We start from the raw sequence: 25,734 nt of genomic DNA on the forward strand, positions 1-25,734 counted from the left end.
TACGTGAGTTCAATTAACCTAGAGTGAGAAAGAGAAACAAGTAGGTGGAATTCACCAAAAAAAAGAATTCAAATTTAGAAAAAATGAATATTAAATCTACAATCACAAGGCCAATTCATGCTTATATAATTGATCCAAAATGAGGGAAAGGTAAGTTATAGGTAAAGAAAAAAATACTTAGACACAAAAAATGCAATAAATGTAGAAAGTATACAAATATGTGTTAAAAAAATAAAATAAGATTAAATGTGTAAGAATGTTAATATTTTTTAATAAAATAAGATTAAATGTGTAAGAATGTTAATATATGAAAAAATATTAATCTAATTTCACATAAATTATATTATCATAATTACATAAAGACATTCTCTCAAAATAAAAATAAAAACTACATAAAAATTTAACATAAAATAAATAATGTATATCATTACAAAAGAATATTCTCTTATAATATAAAGAATTCTAGAAACTTAATAATTAATTAAACATAATTATGAAAGTTATTTGAAGTTCACTTAAAAATATAAACTTTAAATTCAATTACAATACTTGGTCCAATCATGAAGCTAAATTGTTTTTATTTTTTATTAAAGCCAATCAAAATTATGATAGTGGTCCAATCTTGAAGCCAAAATTATGACTCTAGGTAGTGGTCCATTTTTGAAGCTAAACCATGAGTATGGTCGCCCGAAGGTTTTTCGTCACCAGAACTACCTAAATTATGACAATAGTAGCCAAGAGATTTCTCTTCACCAGAACAACCTGAACATGAACCCAAAACGATTCGGCCCATACGTGTGAAGAGTAGTAATGATAGAAAACACAAAAAACACCGGTCCATGAAAATCAATCAGGATTGACAGTGTTGGGTGTCTGATTTTTTTTAATAAAACAATTTACTCGGGGGAGTGAACTGGTTTGCATGTGGCCTGACTTGTCCTCTCACATGTTTTTCAAAATTATAAGACACTGAATTTGGATGTACCAGAAACAAGGTGGAACAAATTATAAGGATATATTTCTGTTTATGCTTCACTTGCATTTTGTGATTCTGCCATTACATTCAAGCTTTTTCCTCTGTAACAATGATTAAGGCAATGGAGAATCTAGGGAGCGTGTTGTTTGAAATGGGTTCATCAGAATGGAGAGATTTCTTAACAGGCATGTTAAAGCCCGTGGCTGCTTTGGTAATAATAGTACTGGCAGTCACGCTCTCAATTTACCAGAAGCTTGGCTTGGAATGGGAAATGACAATTGCAATAGCAAGGGCCTTCTTGCAGCTTTCCATTATTGGCTTCGTTTTGCAGTTCATCTTTACTCAGAAAAATGCAATTTGGATGTTAGCGGCTTATGTTTTCATGGTAAGTCCTAATTCTCTGGTTTGCAACAACAATTTCACATGAAAACCGTGTGTTGAATGTTTATGTTTTCTAGGTTTTGCCATATTGAACTAGGCGGGTGGTAATGGACTATTTAAAATCTGTTTCTTGGGGGCTTAACCTTCAAATCCAATTGTCGATGGTTAACAACTAGATACAAAATATATTCATCATTCTTTTTGCAATTACTTGCTCAATCATAGGAATCAGGATGGAATCTTTGCATGGTTACATGGTTTTGAATCTGTGTTGGCCACTGAGATATTTGGTAACTGATCCTACATCTTTCCTCAGATTTTTTCATCTGGGCACTTCCTTTCCTCAATGGAGCTTAGCATTTGCTGGCCATATTTCTTCTCGGCAATCACCTTCTTCAGCTAAATGAAGAACGTGTAAATTTCAGAGCTCTTGTGCAGAGCACATATCTGCTGCATTCACGGTGCTTGGCCGAGGCAGCAGGTACTTTCCAAATGAGTATATAAGAATTGGGAAACGAAAGGAAAGTGGGCCTGAACTTTAGCTCTGGTGCTTTATCTACTGTTGTTTTCTCCTTGGAAGAATCAGGCTACAATCTTTGAGGGAGATCCCTAGTTTTTTAGCTCTAAGATTTCTATGGATAATTAGGATTGGAGAGATGATTTCACCTAGCAACTTCTGCAGGCAGTCCATGTTTGGCAGCTACACTAAAAATTGTGAGTCTATCCTCCATCGCTTGGTAGAAGTTGAATGCGTTGTATGCAAGATTTTTTGTGGCTATGGATTTGAGTCAACCTTGTGCTCCTCCCTTCAAAGGTGGTTTCTAAAAGGTGATAAAAGGGTTTCTATGGACTAATAATGTTTGCCCATTTAATGTATGTTTTATCATGATTGTAGCCATCTGGCTCAAGACTGATTGACGGAACTTTGATGGACCATGAGATCCTAGAAGAGGAGTGATTCCAAGGGCTTCCTCTATAAGAGATCTAAGAAGAAAGTTGAAACCATACCACACAAAGGGCCAGTCATAGAACCTGATCCTTAGGAGAAATCTCAGGAGATTTTGAATCCTTCTCACACTTCTGTGTTTGACCAAAACATTTTTGATGTTTTGGGAATCATCTAGGAGGTTATAAAGAGAGGAAGAAGATAGGGTCGGTTTAGGCTCCTAAATTTTCTTAGCCTGATTAAACCCTTTGGATACCTCCCTTGGTGGAGCAGGCTCCCTTCATTTTGATGTATTGGATGCTGAAGGAGATTGTTTTGAGCCTAAATTCAAAGGATATAAAAGGAAGGTGAAACATTGAATCCCTTTTAAAAACAAGAAGCAAGTTCAAGATAGATAAAGAGATAATATCTAGAGCAGATTTCTGAGGAAAGAATGCTAGATGCTTCTAGAATCAGGTAATCAACTCTCGTTAGCAGTGGCTTGGAAAAGACAAATCTTTTGGAAAATTGAAGATTTTTCTTGGAATCTAAGAGGCCACAATGCTAAGGAAAAAGGGTTATACAAAGTCAAATTCTTTTGCACGATCTTGATTTAGCACTTTATGAAGCAAAATATAACCCTGCTGCCTTTGATAAGTGGATATAAAGTACTGGTGCAAGGATTCTTCTATCTTGATGGATGTTTTAGGGTTCAGTCTGGTTGCCTACCCATTTTGTAGAACCCTAAATTCTCAGTTTGTAATTCAAAAATAGGAACCCCAAAAGGAATGCATCCTTAGGGTTGTCTTCAACTCTGTTTTAAAAGTGAGTTTGAAAAAGAGAGCACATTCCTGTTTTAGTATGATATCATTAACTTTGTCCTAAATTTATAGTTAAGAGATAGTAAATCCAATGAGATTTTGTGGGAGACTTAGACAGATGGGTGATAGTTGAGGGGCTTGCCAGGTATCGAGTTGAAGCCTTTTTGGTGGATTTGGATCTTGTTATGGATTCCAAAGTCTCGAAAGAAGTCAGGTTAGGTCATTGGCCCATTGTCCTAGAGATATTAAAATTGATATTAGGTTTGATTTCAAATTATTATAAAATATCTAGAAGCCATGGAAACCTGACACGTGTAAGCATATCATTTTTTTCATATCGTTCCTTGTCATCTTTACTTAAATTGAGAACATATTTTGCCTCATCCTTGGACATGCAATTGAGAGTAGTAGGTGGCATGGTTGATGGATGTGTAATAGTCTTCTGACTGTTTCAGTCTGTATCCTGTGAAGGATTCTGAGTATATTTCTTATCTTTTTAAACTCCTCGTGAGTGATTCCATGCGTTTACTTAAGATTTTCTGTTATGAGAAGACAACTCCACATGTAACAGTTATGCATTCTCATTAAGTGTTAGAAATCTTCTAATTGGATATATAATTTCTTGGGACTTCACACGTTTTACTTTCAAGTGTGGGTCCGCATCTCTCATATTCTTTTATTGCATCCATCTCATTGGCCATTTTCTGTTCCTTTTCTTCTACCAGCCTTTAAGTGCCGTTTAGCCAATTTCAGACTCTGCTTCTTGTATCATGCGATTAATAAACTCCTCAACTTCTCTTTCAGCATTCTGTGGGATGTGATAACACTCTGTTTTCCTCTGCTACTGCATTGTTTGATTCTTTTACTGCTTTCCTCCTAGACTCTAGATTGTCTTTATGAGGAGTCATTTAAATATTGATTTTCCTGCACATCTGTGATCAAAGTCCTTGCCTCCACTCTGCAGCATAAGCCATGAGAGAAGCAGGAATTCAGGAAAATAGATAAACATGTGTTTTGTCAAACTGCTTGCGGGCAGTAAACTAATTTCACTTTTGAGGTTGTGAGATAATTTGATAAGAAATCCATTGGGTCTAACAAAAAGTACACAATTCAATCCATTTGAAAAGTAAAACCACTATCCGCATCAATGTAGGTGTCGCTGGAAAAATGAGACTACAGGCAGCCTTCTAAATTCTTTTCAGTCTTGGACTCTTGGCCAAGCAACTAGCTATTTTATGAATACTCATAAAAACGTTAGAGGATAGGAAGGCGAGGACCCTGATAAAATTTATTCATTCAGATGAATAAATCGTGTTCAGTTCTAAGAGAAAACATGATAGAAGAAGCAAACTCATATTAAATCAAATTTCCTAGAGAATGTTCATATTTCCAAATGCTTTGCCTCAAACCTCTCTCTTTGTTTCTTTCATGATTATCTAATTGGAAAACAGGAAACCATGCACAGATAAGAAAAAAATTACAGAGCAGGGAATCAGATAATTTAATAACCATCTGAAACATGCAAAAATATACTGTTCAAGAAAAGCACAGAATAGAGAAAAACGCTCCACACTGATTTCCACCAAAGAACTAAAGTAAGAGAAAAATGATGGAGAAAGAGGGAGATGAGATAATAGAGGTTCTTCATATGTACTACCCTGCCAACAAATGATGGATTTCCCATGCCAACCATGATCACTTTTCCAGTCAGGATTCATGGAGAGCGTGAAAGGATTGGATCAAGATAGAAAGGGAATTCTGAATATTGAAGAGATCTAGGTATCCCTAGGTTCATCACGACAATATTTTTGTGTACTGTTAGCTGCAAGAGCAAGGGTGTCATGGCTGTGGAGGAAGAAAAATTTCTCCCCACACTCATAATCAGTTGGAAATCATGCACTGATTGTCAATGATGTACAACATCTCAGTTCTTGGTCTTTGTTATGCTTAAATGCAGCTCTGTGGAAGTTGGCTATTAAGCATAGGCAATATTGTATAATAGATTATGCTTCCAATCCTTATACCCCTCCTTTCTGAGAAGCTTCAACCAGATTTAAGGGTCAACAAGAGGCCCTTGCATCAGCTTCTATTTCAGTAAGGATTCAGCTTCATTCCTTAACATTTTGTCAGATTTTGTGATCACATATTCATGATTTTTTTATTGCTTCCCTGATTTTTTTCTAGAGTCAGTTGACCGGGGATCTTTGATTTTGGATACTGCAGTTTCTCTCGAATCACAATTTCCATAATATGATTACTGTAGAGACATTCCACAAGACTATGAGGGGTCTGCACTTCCACTTTCTATACCAGGTTTAACCCAATTTTTCTCAGATTCTGAATTTACCCAACCAAAGGAATACATTGGCTTTTGAGATAGCTTATTAGTCCATATGTTTCAACAAGATGGGTAGGACTGAGGAACAGGATCCGAAATTTCTTTATTACTGCCCTTACAGATTCTACCCTTGTCTTATCTCCTTCCCATCTTGGATTATTGACTCGAGTGAAAAGGTGGGTGAAGTTGAATTAGAAGCCCTTACTCCTAATTCATTATAATGTTTAAGGGTGCATACCTTCTTCCAATAAGTTAGCGAAATTTTTCTTGTTTGTTGGGTTTCTTTTCACAGGGATCTACATTTGATGTTACTTATATTATTAAGGATGGAATCAATGAAATAAAATATTAGGATGGTGTGAATAGCCAATAGGTATGGCCTGCAAATAAATTCTGATCAGTTGGATTCAGCCAGCTAGAGATAGCTGTTTTCCCTTTACTGGTGCACATCTTTGCTTGTATCTTCTAAACAACCTCTTACTCTCAAAACCCAAGATATTTGAATATTTGGTGTTGAATTTTCCCCCACGTGTTAAGTATATTTTATACCTTTTTCTTTTGCTTTTGTGCCACCTCATAATCTTTTAACATGTGATGGAATTTATTCCTCTTCTATAGGTAAATCTTCTCTCAGTAACTTCACATAAATGAATGGCACTTGAGTAATATCCAAGCATACTTTGTTTCCTTTTATAGACCCTTCTATTAGTGCTGATCTGAAAGCTTGACCCGAATTTCTGCCAAAATTATGAAAAATGTGGAGAGGGGTTCACTTAGCAGAAGCTTTGAGAAACCAAGAAGAATACAACAATGATTTCATTTAGCAAATCCAAGAAGTGCATGTTGTACAAATTTCTCGCCCATTGGAACCACATGTTTGGGAAGGTGAACTTCTTCAAAAGCTTATGCAAGAAGTACTAATTAGTCCTATCATAGGATTTCTGCATATCTGGATTAGTTGACATGCCTGACTTTTTGCACTTCTGTATGGATTGAATGCTTCCATGAGCTGCAATTATATAAATATGCCTGCCTACAATAAATTGAGTTGCTCCTATATGATATTTGTTAGGAAGTGCCTCAAGCTATTTTCATTGTGTTGGAGACAATTACAGAGATAATTCTCCACTCCTTAAAGATTGGGTTCTTTTGCCTAGATTAACCCACTACCTATGAAAAAAAGTGCAAGAGGACATCTTTGCTTCATGAACCATCACAAGGGAAAAAAATCTGAAAGATAACCATTTTTACACTTGAGCAGAAGCAACCTGAACAAAATACTGACCATCTTATGAAAAGTTTCACCTGACCCAAAAGTTTTCATAACCAAATAAAGACCATTCAATATGACGATAGGTTCTTTTTTAGATCAATCAAGGCCATTGAAACATTCTGTTTATAAACTTTTTCTTATACCTTCCGAACTTGCTAAAAGGTTACCCAAAATGCATTTCCCCTCTAAATAAACAGTTTTGCATGAGAGATGATTTTGGGTAACACTTTTTTAACTGTCCTGGTTAAAATTTTGACATAGAGTTTATAAGACGCATCAAGCAACATTAGAGGCCTTCGATTCCTTAATTGAGTAGTATCACCTTGTTTGGGCAAAAGGTCAATGACAGCTTTCTTAGTAGTTAATATCAGTGCCCAAAGAGCCATTAGTGACATCTTCATTATAGACTAAATATAAGAACTTACTCACCCTCTTAGTCTTGGTTTTATAAAATTTGGCTAAAAAGCCATCACATCCAGGAGCTTTTTCATTTTCATATGACAAATGAACTCTTTTATCTCTTTTAAAGAAAGTTCGCTGTTAAGAAAATTTGCATCCGTTGCATATAATTTACAAGGAACAATATTAGAGACGGTATCTCTAGCTTTAGAAACAGATTGATCAATCCCAAGGGCGGTGAAAAAATCACTGTAAAAAGAATGAAAAGCATTTCTAATATCAACCTCATCCTCCACTAAATCACCTTGAATGTCAATTGCCTAAGTTTTTCCTTTTCTCTACCTTATTGTAACAAGGAAAAAAAATATCTAAAGTCTCTACCCCTAGCTTAACCAAACCTACCTAGATCTTGATTTGGCACCCCTTGACTTGTAAAATTGATTACAACTCAATGTATACTCCATAAAAATAACTTTATTTTACAAATCAACATCAAAATGAGCAGCTGGAAGACCCTTTTCAGCCCCCAATAAGTCTTTCTGCAACTTCCTATTTCTTTTTGCCCTATCCTTGGCCCCTTGCCAAAATGCTTCATGAACTTTCAAAAGAAAACATGAATTCATCTACAAATTCTCGAGCCTTGAGAGAATTTGGCAAAGTTCAAACCAGATATCAAAAAGAGAATTATTGCAAGAAGGATCTTTTAAAGGAAACACATTAAACTTGTATTACCCTTTAAAAGTAGGAAGCCTTGTCAGTTTACATAGGGGGTAAAATTCCTTCTCAATATGATAATGATGAGAGAGAGTTGCAGCGACCACTTCAACCACATTGTTATCAACAAGCGATACATTAAAGGAGGAGTTTGTTAAAAAAAAAACCTATCTAACCTAGAAAACACTGTTTGCCAGCTTTCCGAAAGTTAGACCAGGTAAATCAAGTTCCCTTGCTATTCTGCCTACGCTCAAATAAAAGGTCAAAACGATTTCTTTTCCTTTTATATTTGACTCCATTCTTTTTTTTTCATTTCCTCTCCATTTAAATTGACAACCTCATTTTTTTCCGCACTACACTATACCATATTAAATGCCCCTCCAATTACCCAAGGGGTACCTTTAAGATTAATGGCTAACCAATTTCATAAGTTCCCAAAGAATGCCTTCAAGATTAATGGTTAACCAATTCCATAAATTTGTTCTTTCTCTATAACCATTAGATGAATAGACACAACATATATCAAAACACTTGTAATCAACTTTTAATTCCACCTAAACAACCCTGTTACAAGCAGAAGCGCCATGGTTGACAACATTGGATACAAGCTCAGGGTTTAGGAGAATGAAAATACAACATTAGGCCAAATAACTTTGCAAATAAATTTTAAATTAAAATCAGTTAACTTCTTCCAACAAAAGACACTCCAATACCTTGCCTAGTCTTGCACAGTTTTTTATCTATTTCTTTTTTCTTTCATGGGCTCCAAGCCCTCTTAACATTCCAACTTCATACCTTCCCCAAAGCAAGGAAAAAGGAAAAATTCCTTACTGAGCTGAGAGACGAACTTTAACCACCCTTACAAAACCTTTTAAAACAAGAGAGAAGAGTATTGTTCTTATTTTCACTACTGTTAGTATGTAGCCTGTCAGCAATAACAAGGATAACATTCTCACCTATCCTGGAGCACCTACAGTAACACCTATCACATTGAATTAGTATCAGTTTTCTTTCATATAGAAGAATTTTTTGATCCTTCTGAGGAAGTTTCGACATTTGAGCTATCAGGTAAATTGGAATATTCATGTAGTCTCTTACTATTGTCATTCAAGTCACCACATTGGGCTGAAGGGCTAGAATCGATATCTGACTTAACTTCGCAATATTCCCACAAACTCTTAGCTATGATTTTTGTTGCCATGCCACTGCTCTTTAAACAGACAAAGAAAAGCCCCTTTTAAATTATATGATAGAAAATTACCTATAAACCTAGCTTTTTAGTCCAAACTGAAGCATCAAAATTTTCTTTTGGAAAGCAGGGCTTCAGGAGTAAGGCGCAGAAAAGAGCACCAACATATTTTAACCTTGTTTCTTCTTTTTCTAAAACCGATAGCATTTCATCACTTGGAGTCAAAGTCACAATAGAAGGTTGCTCACCTTGCAAGCCATCTGTTTGCAATTGTGCTTGAATGACCCTTCCATCAAACTGAACAAGAAACTCTGCTCCTTCCCTAACGATGGCTTTCTCACCAGAAACAGGAGCTTCTTTTGAATGATTTTGAGACCTCTGAACTACTTCCAACCTCACCTCAATCACTTCCAGTTTCCATATTTGAAGAGATAACAGCTGCATATAGATGCCTCCAAAATCAAAACCCAGAACTCCTTGTTGGGGTGTACTACATCAGGGAGTGGCTAAACCTAGGTCGACAAGACTCCAACAACAGGAAAATAGATGCTTACAAAAGGCATGTCAAACAAAACACCAAAATAAAGGTTACAGAAACTTTACAAACAAAAAGCATTAACCGAAACAAAAAACCAATGACAGCTAAAGGGACCACAAAGATTGCGAAGCAAAAAGCAATTTGAGAATGCAGAGAAAGGTGAACAATGGAGGACGACTTTTCATCTTGCACACCAGAGCTCTCCCTCCTCCTAAATCAAATTTATTGACATTTTAAAGATTTTATCAAATTTGGATTTATAGTGTGATAAATTGGTTTAGGGAACTAATAGCTTGTAAAAATTTCTTATTATTATCATGCTTTTGATTAATGGGAAACTAATGGAATTTATGGTGACATGTGCATCTTCGATGGGTTTTATTCAATATTATTTTCTATACTATCTTTACATTTTAGTGCATATTGCATTTTACATTCAATTTTATGCCCATAATTCATGGCTTCAATTGACAAAACTTGATATTTGATAAATACTTCCATTGCAGGTCAGTGTTGCTGCTTACACTGCAGGCCAGAGAGCAAAGCATGTGCCGCGTGGCTCATATGTTGCAGGGGCATCCATTTTGGCAGGCACTTCATTTACAATGTGTTTGCTGGTAGTATTAAATGTTTTTCCTTTCACACCTAGGTATATTATCCCGATAGCAGGTATGATGGTGGGAAATGCAATGACCGTAACTGGAGTAACAATGAAGCGGCTTCGAGATGACATAAGGATTCAGCAAAATCTGGTATTGTACACTTTGTTCAACTCATTGAATTGTACACCCTTAGTAAATAAGATGTTTTTTCAACTGTTTAGTAGATGATTAGACGTAATGGCAGTTTCTACATCATTTTCATGTAATTTTGTTTTTATTAAAATGTAATAATCCCATATGCAGGTAGAGACTGCTCTTGCACTAGGGGCAACTCCAAGGCAAGCAACAATGCAACATGTGAGAAGGACTTTGATCATTGCCCTTTCACCAGTTATTGACAATGCAAAGACTGTTGGGTTGATCTCTCTGCCTGGTGCTATGACTGGTCTTATTATGGGTGGTGCTTCTCCCCTTGAAGCAATTCGACTTCAAATTATTGTTATGAATATGCTTATGGGTGCTGCAACATTCAGCAGCATTTTGTCAACATACCTTTGTTGGCCATTGTTTTTTACAAAGGCATACCAACTTGAAACGAAGGTCTTTAAGGAAGGATAAAACATTCCTCTTGGAGCAGTTTATCTGTCTCAAGTATGGGCTAAGTCTAACTTTTTACAGATCTTAAGTTCTTGTAGCTCTGATGCATGAAATTATATTAACTTATATAATTGCTACAGGTTGTTGCAATGTTCAAGTAAAGTATTCATGTTTGGCACAACATACTTCACGAAAGCTGCATGTGTGGATAACCATTGGGCATGGAGTAATCCAAAAAGCATTCTTGAACTTGTTACTTTCACTTACAAACTGTATTTGAAAAATAAATAGGTCAGAAAGGCATTTCCATACTGCTAAATTCTAATTTAATTAAAGAACCCAGTGAAATTAGTCATTCTAGAATTTTTAGTTCTTTCCACTCCCAAACAATGTCAAATTAAATATAATAAACCTTATGTACAGAAAAAAATTATCTGCATTTCAAGAGCAACTTTGTGTTTCATTTATTGAAAATTGATTCATGTTTTTTGATCTTAAGAGATGATATTTTATTAATGGAGAGATGAACCACAATTTTTCAGAGGCCATTTAATAGGATAATGGGGGCAGAACAGAAAAATCTAGAGATTATACATACAAACCTTTTCACATATTATGGCAGAATTAAATTTTGGGAGTAAGCAAGTTGAGGCAAAGACTTCCCACAAGAAATGTCAAATGTAGAGGCGAGCCCTTTGAAGCCTTTGTTATACACAACTTTGGAGAAACTTGAAGACAGATTTCCTATTAAAAGGGAGACACTCCACATGAGAAATGTCACATGTAGAGGCAATTTTCTATTCCCATATTTTTGGATAGATTTCCTGTTTCTAAAGTCCTTGGGAAGCTTGGCAAAAGACACTTTTTGGAGAAGCATGAAGACAGCATCCTGTTAAATAGATAAACTAATTCTACTAATTGTCTATACCCTTCAATAACGCATTAGCATTTTTTAATAAATTGAGTATTTCTTTACCTTCATACTTGGTTATCTATCTTCTTGATCATTTTGTACTAGATGATATTTAGATGCTTATGTAATCCCTATGCTTGAACCCTATGTAATCCCTATGTAATCCCTGTGCTTATGTAATCATTTTGTACTAGATGATATTTAGGGATTTTATGAATGGGAAAATCTTTAGTTGTTCAAAATTTATAGGTGTGACAAATTGATCTTGGTTGAAAATCTCTGGAAGGGGAAGCTCATCTATTCATAGTCTATCTGTAATCTTGAAGATGTAAACTGAATTCTCCTACCAAATGCTTTAATAATCAATAAAAAATATTACATATTGTCAAGACAATCAGTCTTATATTGGGTTGAATGGCAAGCGGTTCACATTTGTGTGAGTATTGGTTTATTTTCTTTCCTCTGTTTGTGGGTATCTGACGGCTCTAATATCCTACATTAAGTTCTAAATTATTATTAGAGGTCCAATGAAGGATTTGGGAAGCAATAGCAAGAAACAGAGAAGGATGGTCATTGTTGTTGTTGAAGCAAATTCTGAAGAAGAGGCCCGTACTAGATGAATTGCCATTTCTATGTAGATCCATTTATGACAATTTGAGCAATACAATGTGGCATCCTCACGAAGCTCATAGACTATGTTTTGAGTAGTACAACTTTGTTTAATTTAAGTCATGTGAAAAATGTGGAGGCCTAATATTTTGCAATTAACTTTGATTTGTGGCTGGCCTCTTTATCATGTAGAGGACTAAAAGCCTTGATAAAATAGTAAACAAGATGTCTCAACCATATGGTTGCTTGATTATAGAGTAGTTTTTAGACCCATTTGCTAAAGGTTAAAGATTAGCGCAGTTTGATATTTAGGTGAATAAGGAAATAAAAGGGTTTATCTTTTTGAAGCAATCAAGTGATGATCAATGTCTAGTGGCCTCTAAAATTGGAATCATGGAATGCTGTTTTGTTGGTGGGAGAATAGGATGTGTAATTTTGAAGAACACACATATAATATGTAAATTTTATAGTTTGACAAAATTAGAGCATGCATATAGTAATGATTGCGATCTTTGGATACAAGACTGGATCTCAAACGATCATTATTGTGGTCGAGGAAGAAAGTCAATGTTACTAACTTTTATATTTGATAATATTTTAATGAGAAATGTTGTTGCTTAGTCTTAGGGAATAAAGAGCCCTAGGAATCTATAAAGTTTTAATTGGAAATAATTGTAATGGTGAAAAGTTAGGGTTTCCACCACAAGAAGGATGAAAACTGCTAATTTTGTGGCTTAAAGACCATTACTTTCAAAAGAGGGTCGATTAAGACTGAGAATTCTGATTGAATTGGAGGAGTGGGGGGGGGGGGGGTTGATAAACCCTCTTTTGTGAGTTAAATTGTTGAAATTAGGGTAAAGTGCTGGAAATTGAAGTAGAAATGCATAAACAGTAAGCTACAGTCGTCAGATTGAGCCCTGAACTTGGATCCAAGCAATGTAAATGGATTCAAACTTGTTCATAGAAAGAGCTCCTAAAATGTTGGGACCCTCATGCTCATTTCCCTAGTCCTCCGAACTTTTCATACTCCAATGGGGGATCGATTCGTCACTATAAATAATGCTTATTTTGAAGATTACATCTTTGTACCTGTTTCCTACACACAAAAAGAAGGGGAAATAGGTCAGGAATAGGGGCTTGCCTAAGTCAAACCCTAGTTTAGGAATTAACCTTGAATGAAATATTGCAAATATTGAAATAAATGATGGAAAGATATACCTCACATTTGCAATGACTGATAATGATGCTTTGTTGCTTGAATGTAACCACATATGTTCTTGGTTCCAAAATAAATAATGAATTTTCTTAAATACAATAACATAGCACACATGTTAACACAAATGTACTCTAATTTGGCTCATTATAGTTACTAAAAATGGCATAATGTTCAAATTTAAAAATTTGAATTTTTAAAGTTAAGGATTTAGATTTGTATATGGAAAAATGGCTTATGTTAATTAGTCACTTGTAAATCTAATCTAGGGTGGTAGATGGAAGGTCTAAATTGAAGTTGATTTCTGAGAGTGAGCGATGAGGGGTATTGGTGCTCAAAGTTGTAGACTTCTAAATCTTTAAAGGTAGGACATTCTTGAGTGCTAGACATGTCAAGTTTAGGGAAAAAAGAAATTGACTTGTGATTAGGCAAGGGAAATGATGGACAAATTTGCTAGGGTGGGTAACACCTTCTTCATTTTTAGTCTCTTCTTAGCCAAGTGGGTATTATATGAGGTGCTATATTAAATATTGATAATAGTAAATGATAAGAAACCCTAAGACAAACCATACCCATGTTGGGTTGGTTGAAGGGACCAAAATACTGAGAGAGGGGGGTGAATCAGTATTCCCACAGATTCTGAAACTCTCTCCAAACTTAAACCTTTTTTTCGAAATATTAAACTCATCAATTATACTTAACTCACATAGAACAACAATTAATCATAAGAACACGACCACAAGAGAAACACTAGAATTTATACGTGGAAAACCCAAATGGGAAAAACCACTGAAAGTGTTAACTCTCAAGTAAATATAACTAGTTATATGATGTTTTACAAAAGAGGTGGCTCACTGCTAGATTACAAGAACGACTCGCTACCAGAATGCTCATTGCAAAAATACAAAAATGGCTTACTGTTGGAATGCTCACTACAACAAGTAAGAATGAATTGAAAAGGATTGCATCTCTGAATGCATGAGATCAATTCCAAGATTAAGCTCAGATCACAATACACAAACCTTACAATAGATCTGGTGAAATATCTCTGTACTACTTCCCTCAAGTACTTGCAACAAGTCCAATAAAGAACTACTGCAATACTACAACACAATCTGCATTATGAATTTGCACCAACTACCTTCGCTATATCCACACCTTACACTTCACACACTACTTCAGACTTCTCTTTTCCCTTTCTTTGTTACTTTCATCTTCTATCCATATTTTCTATATATATATACCATAAAGCTTACACACTGGGATAATATATTGGCCTAGCACAACACGTTACCCAATAAAACCTTGAACATAAATGTGACAATTGAGTCGGCCTCCGCATGATATTTACATGCTTCCTTTTGCACAATTCTTTTTCCGATGCATATACCTTAATTACTGGAATGAGATAGGGTCATGTGGACCCATAGATACTAACCCATTATCACAAAACTCAAACATGATATCTCAAAAACTCTATAAGATAGATTCCACACGTGCTAAGGATACACTTGATATAACCAAAATAGCTGATATCGGGACACCTAACTATCACCAGAACTAATGTAAGCACAATTCAGACTTTTGAAGATAGGAATCTTGTGGAAGTCACTCCATTATATCAACTTTATCTTACTACATCATATCTTAGAACAATACCAAAAGGCACAACACCTACTCATAGAAAAAATTGCACACACTGACTACATACAACATCTAGACCAAATCAAATAACTGGATTGACAACAAGGAAATGTAAATGATGTCTAATCCAAATTGAATAACTGATTTGACAAAAATGACAACAATATTCACACAATTCTAACAATCTCCCCTTTTGTCATTGATGGCAAAACATATCCAAAACGTATCTACATATATCTCAACTCCCCTTAACTCATACATCTCCTTATATCCAAAATCCACATTCCTTTCTCCCCCTTTTGACATCAAGGACAAAGGATGCCTCTGATGAAAAAAGAAAAGAAATAAAAACAAAGTATGTACATGATATCAAAAACTGAATATTAAACCAGATAGAACCTTCAGCTACTCTTCTTCGGAAAGATAAGCTTGTATTTCTCTTTCAGTTTTGGAAGAAGAACTTCCCAATAATTTATGGCCCATTTAATGCTAACTGAAAGGCTTCTATATTCCACCAATAGATCAACAACATGGGAGAAACTATCTAGAGTAGATGGGTTCTGCTCATACTCAACAACACTGCCAAGCAATACTGAGAAATGCTCCAACTTTGACTCAACAATTTCTTTTACTTTCTTAAACATGTTTACAAAGTCTTGCATCTACCTCTTTAAGAGCAAGAGTTCAACTTGAAAAGAGTTTATTCTTTTCCTCTGCTCACCGTCCTTATCTTCCAGAAAATCAAAAGATTTTCCTAAAGCACTCAACTCATCTTCAATGGCATTAATTTTGGCTTTGTGCTTCACTATAGCTACAGGCCAAGAGATACAATACCTATAGAATCTATTGGCACTAGGAATACAATCTTTCAATTCCTCAAGACACACTAATGGGACTTTCTACACATCAACACATTCTTTCAACAGATTCTTATATTCTCTAGCCTCAACAAATTGCTCAGATAACTTCTCTTTAAGACTTTCATTCAAATATTCCAGAAGCAAATTACTGATATCCTCAATGCTCATACTATTCTGGATCAAGTGATTCAACAAAAAATCTTCAATTCTATCAGACTCGACTGAGGTCAACCACATCTTGCCAATTTTCTTGATTCCATCAGAGCTACCAACCAACTCCAGCAAGTTTAATACATAATCTAATTCTTTAGCATGTCAAAGTTGCTAAACTATAGAGTTTGAAGGGAAAGTATGAGATTCTAAAGATGGGAGAAGATGAGAACATATCATCCTTTATGGCTAAAGTGAATAAACTTGTCATGAACATTAGATGTGTCAGTGGAACTCTTGAAGAAGATGAGATTGTTGCTAAAGTGCTGAGATCTTTGCCTCCTACTTACAAATCTAAAGTTGTTGCTATTAATGAGATCCAAACTGTGACTACTGTGACAAGATATATGTTGGTTGGTAAACTTGTTGCTTTTGAGTTGAGTGAATTTGGAGAATCACATGCTAAATCTGAGACTGCATTTAAAGCCTCTATATTCGAGAAGCAAAAGTATGATCCGGGAGAAAGTTCATCTAGGGTTTCTAGATATGAAAGAGTGACATTTTTCTTCTAGGTGTCCTAAAAGAATGTCAAAGTATGATAAGCATGATAAATTTGATAAGAATGATAGATATGAGAAGCATGATAAGTATGATAAGCCTTATAAGCCTAACCGGAAGTACAAATATCAGAAGAGATGTTATTATTGCTATGATAGTGTGATAGATGAAGAGTTAGAGAATAGGAATTCAGAAGATGAATTTGTATTTATTGCTATCAAGGAAGATGATCCGGTACTAGTGAATTCTACAAGCTGCATTGCTGAGGAGAAAGCTTTGGCTACTAAGATTGAAGAGAAAGATGAATGGGTAATTGACAGTGGTTGTTCACATCATATGACATGTGATAAAATTAAATTTGTGAATATCGAGAGGTATGATGGTGGTATACTAAGATTTGGAGATGATAAAGCTTGTGTGATTCGTGGTAGAGGTTCTATTTATTTTGATGGTAAGCATAATACTGATGATGTCTTATATGTTGAAGGTTTGAAGCATAATCTTTTGAGTGTTGGACAAATGGTTGATAAGGCATATGATTTGCAATTCAAGAATGGTAAATGCAAGATTCTAAATGCCTCCAGTATAGAGATTGCATCAGGAACTAAGACTAAAGGTAATATCTTTCATTTGAATGCTAGTGAGTAAAGTTGTTTGATTGCTCAGATAGATGAAAGTTGGTTGTAGCATAGAAGGATGTGTCATGTTAATGTTTACTACATGATTAAGATAAGTTCTACTCAAGCTGTTAGAGATTTTCCTAAGATTGTGAAAACTTCTAATCCGATATGTAAATAATGTCAGTTGGGAAAGAAAACAAGAATTTCATTCAAGAGTAAACTGTATACATGTAATAGTGTATTGGATCTTGTGCATACTGACCTGTGCGGTCCTACAAGAGTAAGAAGTGTGCAGGGTGACAAATATTTCATGTTGTTGATTGATGACTATTCTAGAATGATGTGGGTTACTTTTCTAAGGGAGAAATCAAAAGCACTGGAGAAATTCAAGATATTGAAAGCTAAGGTGGAGACAGAGACAGAGTTGAAGCTGAAGTGCTTGAGATCTAATAGAGGAGGATAATTCATATTCGATGAGTTTGATTCATTTTGTGAAAAGCATGGAATCAGAAGACATTTATTTGCTCCTAGAACCCCTCAACATAATGGAGTTGTGGAAAGGAAGAAAAAAACTATTTTGGATGATGCTAGGACTATGTTGATTGAAGGAGATGTTCCAAAGACCTTTTGGAGAGAAGTTGTTAGCACTGTTGTATACACATTCAGCTGGGTGCATATAAAAGGTGATTCCGGTAAGACTCCTTATGAGTTATGGTTTGGTCATGTTCCTACAGTTATATATTTCAAAATTTTTGGAAGCAAATGTTATATCAAAAGAGATGAGGATATAGGAAACTTTGATGCAAGATGTGATGAATGAATTTTCTTGGGTTATTCTACTAACAGAAAGGCCTACCAGTGTTACAATAAGAGGTTGAAGAAGATAGTGGAAAGTGCAAATGTGAAGGTTGATGAATGCCATGGAAAGAAGATCAGAACATGTAGATATGTGTTTGATGATCAGAATGTTATTTCAAAGCAAATGTAGATTGAGAGCCTAAAACAAAATGATCTAGTAGAGACAGTTGATCTAGATATTGCTTCTACCGGTGAAGAAGTTCAAGAACCTAAGAATCAGAATAATCAGAAGACTCTGAGGTATGTGAGATTAAATCATTCAGAAAATCAGATTATTGTTGACAAAAATAAAGGTGTGATGACTAGGAGAAGGAATGCTGCTGAAGAGATATGTTTGATTTCCAAGATTGAACCAAAATATGTTGATGAAGCTTGTAAAGATGAGAATTGGATAAAAGCAATGGAAGAAGAGTTGAATCGGATTTAGAATAACAATACATGGGAACTTGTTTTGAGACCAAAAGACATGAATGTGATTGGTACAAAATGGGTGATCATAAATAAATTGAATGAAGCTGGTGAAGTGGTAAGAAACAAAGCAACATCGGTATGTAAAGGATGCTCACAGATGGAAGGAATTGATTATGAGGAGACCTTTTCTCTGGTTGCTAGAATTGAAGTTGTTAGATTACTTCTAGCATATGCTGATTATAAGAACTTCAAGGTATATTAGATGGATGTTAAGTTAGCCTTTTTGAATGGTGATCTGGAAGAGGAAGTCTACATTGAGAAACCAGATGGGTTTTCATTATCGAATGAAGGAGACATGGTGTGAACATTGAAGAAAGCACCATATGGACTTAAACAAGCCCCTAGAGCTTGGTATGCTAGATTGGGCAGGTATTTGATGAAGTTGGCATTCTATAAAGGTACTGCTAATAGTAATTTATACTTTAAGGTTGATAATGGTAACATTTTGATTGTTGAAGTTTTTGTTGATAACATTATTTTTGGAGGAGATGATGATTTGAGTATGAGGTTTGTTGATGATGTTTAAAAAGAGTTTGAGATGTCTATGATAGGTGAGATGAAATTCTTCTTAGGATTGTATATTACACAGACTGATAAAGGTATTTTCATTTCTTAATCTAAGTATGTGAAGAAATTATTGAAGAGGTTTGGGTTAGATGACTCTAAACCTATTGGAACTCCTATGGTGACTAGATACAAGTTGTCTAAGCATAATGAATCTCTGAAAGTTAATCAGACCTTGTATAAATCCATGGTTGGTGGACTGCTATATTTGGCTCAGACTAGACCAGATATTATGCATACTATTTGTCTTTGTGCAAGATTTCAAGCTGATCCTAAAGAAAAGCATGTTGCTATTGTGAAAAGGATTTTCAGATACTTGAAGGGGTCAGTTGACTATGGTTTGTGGTATCGAAAAAATGATGATTTCATGTTATGTGCTTATGCTGATTCTTATTGGGCAGGTGATGGTGATGACTGGAAGAGCACTATAGGCAGAGCATTCTTTCTGGGAAATAAGTTGGTTTCTTGGTTGAGTAAGAAACAAGATGTTATATCTCTATCTACTACAAAAGTTGAATACATTAATGCTACTAGCAACTGTACTCAGGTAGTTTGGATGAAGTAGATATTGAAGGATATTAGAGTTGTTTGTGATGAGCCCACTATTAAATATTGTGATTGTAGACACCCAAAATTGTCCAGTCTAATTAAATAAATATTTATTTAATTATCTAAGCTTAATTCTTCTACTAATTAAATAAATCTTTATTTATTTAATTAATTCATTTATCCTCTTCTAGCCTTATTTCTCATTTAAATAAATACATTTATTTATTTAAATTATCCTTTTCCTAAATTAAATAAATATCTTATTTATTTAATTGATCTCACTCCTATTAATTAAATAAATCTTTATTTATTTAATTAATTCATTAACCTTTTCTACCCATGACACATGTCATTCATCTCTTAATTCATACACTACCTACCCCTTTCATTATTTTATTATTTCTTTTACCTACCCTCTAATCATAGCCGACCTCCTTTTACACCTCTCAATCTTATCCCTCCATTTCATATAGTGTCTTCTATATAAGGAGATACTTCCTTCATTATCAAACCCCCCATTGACTACTTGACTACACTACGCTTTTGAACATAGGCTATCCTACTTGCAACCACATTTCCGTTCTTTGTTGAGCTCTTGTGCACACATAAAATCTGAGAGCAAATATATCAAGCAAGATCAATGGAGATAGAAAGAATGGAGATCCAAACCCTATTGGACATGTGATGGTATAATCTTTGTGATTTCATTTGATTTGCATTGTCTTAGGTAATCTTCATATGTTATGGTGGATCTTTGTTGTTGTTAGGTTAGGGTTTTGTGGTTGAATTCATTTAGCCTTTCAATATCGTTATTATTGTTATCCATTTTCACCATATACATTTTGGCACGCCCCGTGGGACATGGATTTTTGTTAGATCTATGCTTTTTGCAGATTTTTCTAACCCTATATTGCTGTTTTGTAAAACAATTTGGAGAATAACCTTGTGCAGCTAGGGTTTTGGACACAAAATCAAGATCTTGGAGAGATTTGATCTTATCTCACAAACGGCTTGGATATTTTGCACCAAATGTTTTTTGCAGATTGAAGAAAGTATCAGGAGCTCTCAATACAAAATTCGGAATTTTTGGAGCACATTTTCATTTTCTATGAATTTTTTATAATTTTTCATAAAAAATTAATTTTGAGAGCAAATGAGAAATTTTTTCAGATTTTCTTACATTTTTGGAAATAACTCATAATTATACACAGGATCTATTCTTTGTGATTTTAATTTTGATGCAAAATATTTCCCTAAAAATTGGATCTTTAAAAATTAGGTTTTTTCCTTATTTTGATCAGATCTCACAAACAGCTTCGACTTTTGGTATCAAATTTTTTGTGCAGCTCAAGAAAAGTATCAAAAGGATTCAATAAAAATTTCAGATTTTTTGGATCACTTGTTTAATTTATATGAATTTGTTATGATTTTTCATAAAAAATTAATTTTGAGAGAAAATTAGCGAATTTTTTGGATTTTCTTACATTTTTGGAAATATCTCAGAATTATACCTATGATCTGTTCTTTGTGATTTTAAATTTGATGCAAAATCATTCCTCAAAAATCAGATCTTTGAAAATTAGGGTTTTGCATTATTTTACTCATATCTCACAAACTGCTTGGATTTGTTGTAGAAATTTTTTTATGCACGTTTGGAAGACCATCAAGACTCTCCAGTAAAAATTTCACAGTTTTTGGATCGATTTTTTATTTTATATGAATTTTTTATGATTTTTCATAAAAAATTAATTTTTGGAGAAAATTAGCAAATTTTTTGGATTTTCTTACATTTCTGGAAATCTCTTGAAATTTTATAGGTGTTCTTTTTTTATGATGAATCAGATCTTTGAATTGGTCAACAAAATGTATTGTTGAAGGTCCCTATTTCACAAAGTCTTTTGGATCTAAAATTTACCTAACTTGTGTGCTTGCAGGAAGGGGTGATTATTTCAAACAATCCAAACTACTAATAAATCTTTGTTGCAGGTCCTTGGCAAGGGTTTTTAGATTTTTATTGTGTGCCTTGTTTTCATAGACTAGTAAACACTTCAATTGGTGCACTAAAATTGAATCATTGTCTTTTGTGTCTTGAGCAATAGGCTCTTTTTGTTTAATCTTTAGAGGGTCTGTCTTCTCGTATGGTCATTAGGACTACTAGTGAGAAGAGAACGACCCAAGTGGTAGCGAGGAAAACCCACCTCTTCCGAACCACTATAAACAACTGTATTCATGGTGAAAACTATGGATAACATGTGTTGATTAGTTCATACCGACACTATGTCTCCCCATAAACCCATTTGATCAAATTTATTTGATCAGTTGTAGGGCGTAACCCCTACCGGCTGGGAGCCTTCTGTATTTACAGAGTTGAAAGTGTCGTATGTATGGCCACACGAGCGGATGCCCTTACTAGCACCTTTTTGTTTTAGAAGCCAAAATCCTTCTAGTTGTTGAGGCAGGAGGTCGAACCTCTGGTAGCGGCCCACACACATACGGTTCTTAGTAGAGATACAAAGTTCGCCACGGGGAGTTTTCATGGGGACTGATGCTTGGCTGACCCGAGAAGTGAGTGCCGAGGGTGGAGCTAGTGAGGTCAAGCATCTAAGTATCCGCTCTGAATAGCGTAGCCTCGGGGGTAAAACCTCATGTGGGATCAACAACTATTGTCTTGGCTAGCCATAAGAATTGTGCTTGACTTATTTTAAACATTCAAAACATTCAAGACCAAACAGCAAAACATTGTGTCTTTTGTGTCTTCAAGTGTATGCAAAACATTTTTACATCAAACAACACACTTTTCTTGGAGTCATTTTGAGTCTAAACACTTGCAAACATTGAGTCCTCATCAACATTGTGTCCTCTTGTCACGAAAAACAGTCAAACATTCAGATTTGGTCACAACCAACAACTTCACAAATTGGAAAAATTTTACAGTCCAGCAAACAAGAGCAATCAGTTTCGGAATTCTTGAGCTTCCTAGGTTGTTTCTCCAAGTTTTCATCTAGGATTCAACTTGTCTTTGGGTCTCACAAAGTCCATCATTGCTTTACATCTTGCATTAAATTTACATTTGTCTAAACTTGAGTCAAAAGGTCACTTGCTTGTCCTCATCATACTTTGTCAACACACTACATACAACAACATTTTGCTAAGTGGTTCCTCATCAAGGTCTATCACCTTTGGGTCTCATTTGGTCTTACTTAGAGTCAAGGTCAACTTACCTCATCAAGAGAAACTATCCTCTCTTTGGAAGTCACACCTACTCTACTACATACATACTTGGTCTTACACTTTGGACATTGCAAGTACACTTCAGATTCATTTACATTCCATCCAACCCTTGGTCTTCCATACTTTTTCCATTTTCATCTAGTCTCACACATCTTGATCAATACCTAGTTCATGGTTGAAACCCGTTCCCAAAAATCTAGGAGAGAAACTAAAGAGGCTCAAGAGTCCGCAAACATGAGTTCTTACGAGTATGACAATGATATCTTTTTCAATTCTGATCATACTACATTACCTGACATGGATGCCTATAGAAACATTCCAAATGTTGAGAACATGGACACTACAAACAACAATGATACACACAATGATGATATGGACAACTTTTTAGTACATTCAGCAGATGTGGAAGAATCCATTATGGATCCCCGTTTCAATCGATTGGTTGAGGAAATAATGAGGAGGGATAGATAATACTTCTTACAAATGATGGCACAAAGTGGAGCCAAGATACCTCATGATTTTGACATGTCTCAAATAATGGAAAATCGGCCTTTGCAACAACCTCACTCCAACATGGATCAAAGGAGGCCTAAGAGTGGAGGCAATAGAAGACCACATCTTGTGCCTGAATCACCATCATCTTTGTTTCAAAAACCAGAGGTCCCACATACACATGGTCAAGCATATGATACTCACCTTCGTAGACCATTATGGAAGTCTTATGCAGAGAAATATGCTCAATCACATATCAATGCTACGGATCAACCACCAAAGCAATTGGATATTCAAAGGTATGCTCAAAATTTGGACACAAGGAAATCCCGTGTCAAATTTGGGGGCAACACATTAGAACATGACATGCCTGTAGAGTATGGTATACATGGACAAAATAGATATTTTGTTCCTCAACATGAATCTATACCAAGTGGTCCATATATGCAGCATCACTATAGACCTCCTCCATATGAACATGTGTATGATCAATATCATCCATATATGCAACATGCTCCGCCTCTAATTGGTGCCTCAAGCATAGGGTATGGTCCAAGAAGTCGATCTCCACCTAAGAACAATTTGGAGCAACAAATTAGGGACTTACAAAAGAAAATGGAGGACATAAATACACCGAAGCCAACATACACAATGAGAGACATATGTCCTTATCCATTTGAAAAGAGCATTCCAATGCCTCCTTTTCCTACATACTTTGTGACGCCTAAATTTGATAAGTATAGAGAAAAAGGGGATCCTAAGGTAGACATAAGACAATTTTTCACAACTTGCATTGAGATAGCAGCAGAAGAGACATATTTGATGAGATTATTCCCACAGAGCCTAGGCGATCAAGCTATGGAATGGTTCTCCCAGCTTCCACCTGGAATTAAGTCATGGGGTGACTTAGCAGAGGCATTTATTCAACATTTCTCCTACAATATAGAGACAGACATATCAGTCACTACTTTGTGCAACACCAAGCAAAAAGAGGGAGAGTCTTTTGCATCATTTTTACAAAGATGGAAGAATCTAGCCAGCAGATGCTCTTGTGAAATTCCACAAAAACAAATGGTAGAAATGTTCACCCAAAATGTTAACAAAGACATTGGCTATGATCTAAGGAAAGTTTGTTTTTCCACCTTCAAGGACGTCATTGAAAAAGGCTTAGCGACAGAAAAGGTCCTAATTGAACAAGGAGTCATTAAGATATTCAAGGAAAACAAAGATGACTTTAAAGGAAAAGACAAGCCATGATTTTGGAATAAAAACAAGAACACAGTCAATGATGGTGTTGTTGATGCCAATACAGTGCGACCCAAATTCATTTTTGCCGGATCAAATCAGGTGAATACTCAAACAACTTCTAAATCACGAAGGAAGTACACTCCATTGGGAGAACCACTTGAGTCAGTTTTCAAAAAGCTAGTGGCAAACAAGGTAATCACTATTCCAAATTTTCCTCCATATGAACCAAAGGTTAAACCAAATTGGTTGAATGATGATGAATATTGTGAATTTCATAAGAGAAAGGGTCATAAGACAGGAAATTGCCATCGATTGAAGAACATCATACAAGATCTCATTGATAGGGGTGACATTGAGATTGAAGGGCACTCATCCAATCAAGAACATGAGATGTTTAAGGAACCATTCCCAAAACATGACAAAGGAAAAACTAAAGTCACAGATGATAAAACCAACTATACTAGAGCATCCTACAACTATGATTCAACTATCAATCACATCTCGATGGACAATTACGTCTCTACCATTATCATCAAGGACAAAAACCCTGAGAATTCTACCCAGAGACCCAAGATTGTCTTAAAAGGCGTTGGATCTTCTTCCGAACCTACCTCTGAATGTCATGTTACAACCCATCGAGGTAAAATCACTTTGCAAGGTTCTCCAGCCAAGAACACCGCTTCCTCATCAACCAAACCTGACTATGACCTTGTAGAACAATTAGGGAAGACACCCATGCTCATCTCCATTCTTGAGCTCCTACGCATATCCCCCGCTCATAAATCCATTCTTGATAAAATCTTGAGAGACACTCTTGTCCCTACTGATCTGAACGTGGACCAGTTTCAAGCCATGGTGGGATACCTTTCCATTCCACACTCCCTTACATTCACAGAAGCCGATGATGCCTCCGTAAGTCAGCCAAATATTGCACCTTTACACATTGAAGCCTTCATACACAAACATCGAATAAAACGAGTCCTGATAGATGGAGGAGCTGG

At 35.4% G+C, this 25,734-nt stretch overlaps 1 protein-coding gene across 2 annotated transcripts; it reads left to right on the forward strand.

Annotated features, from left to right (window-relative positions):
• The first annotated feature begins 653 nt into the window (after nt 1–653).
• On the forward strand, nt 654–11,216 carry LOC131068418 (UPF0014 membrane protein STAR2). 2 transcript variants are annotated; one of them, XM_058003606.2, is made up of 4 exons: nt 655–1,361; nt 10,061–10,306; nt 10,460–10,807; nt 10,894–11,216. In XM_058003606.2, the coding sequence occupies exons 1-3, from the start codon at nt 1,086–1,088 to the stop codon at nt 10,772–10,774; spliced, it is 837 nt and encodes a 278-aa protein (XP_057859589.1). In that variant the 5' UTR covers nt 655–1,085; the 3' UTR covers nt 10,775–10,807; nt 10,894–11,216. The 2 variants fall into 2 exon arrangements, with proteins under 2 accessions (XP_057859590.1, XP_057859589.1); XM_058003607.2 differs by having other exon boundaries at nt 654–1,361; nt 10,460–10,903.
• Nucleotides 11,217–25,734: the final 14,518 nt, after the last annotated feature.

This window comes from Cryptomeria japonica, chromosome 3 (genome assembly GCF_030272615.1).
Source record: "Cryptomeria japonica chromosome 3, Sugi_1.0, whole genome shotgun sequence".
NCBI classification, from domain to species: domain Eukaryota; kingdom Viridiplantae; phylum Streptophyta; class Pinopsida; order Cupressales; family Cupressaceae; genus Cryptomeria; species Cryptomeria japonica.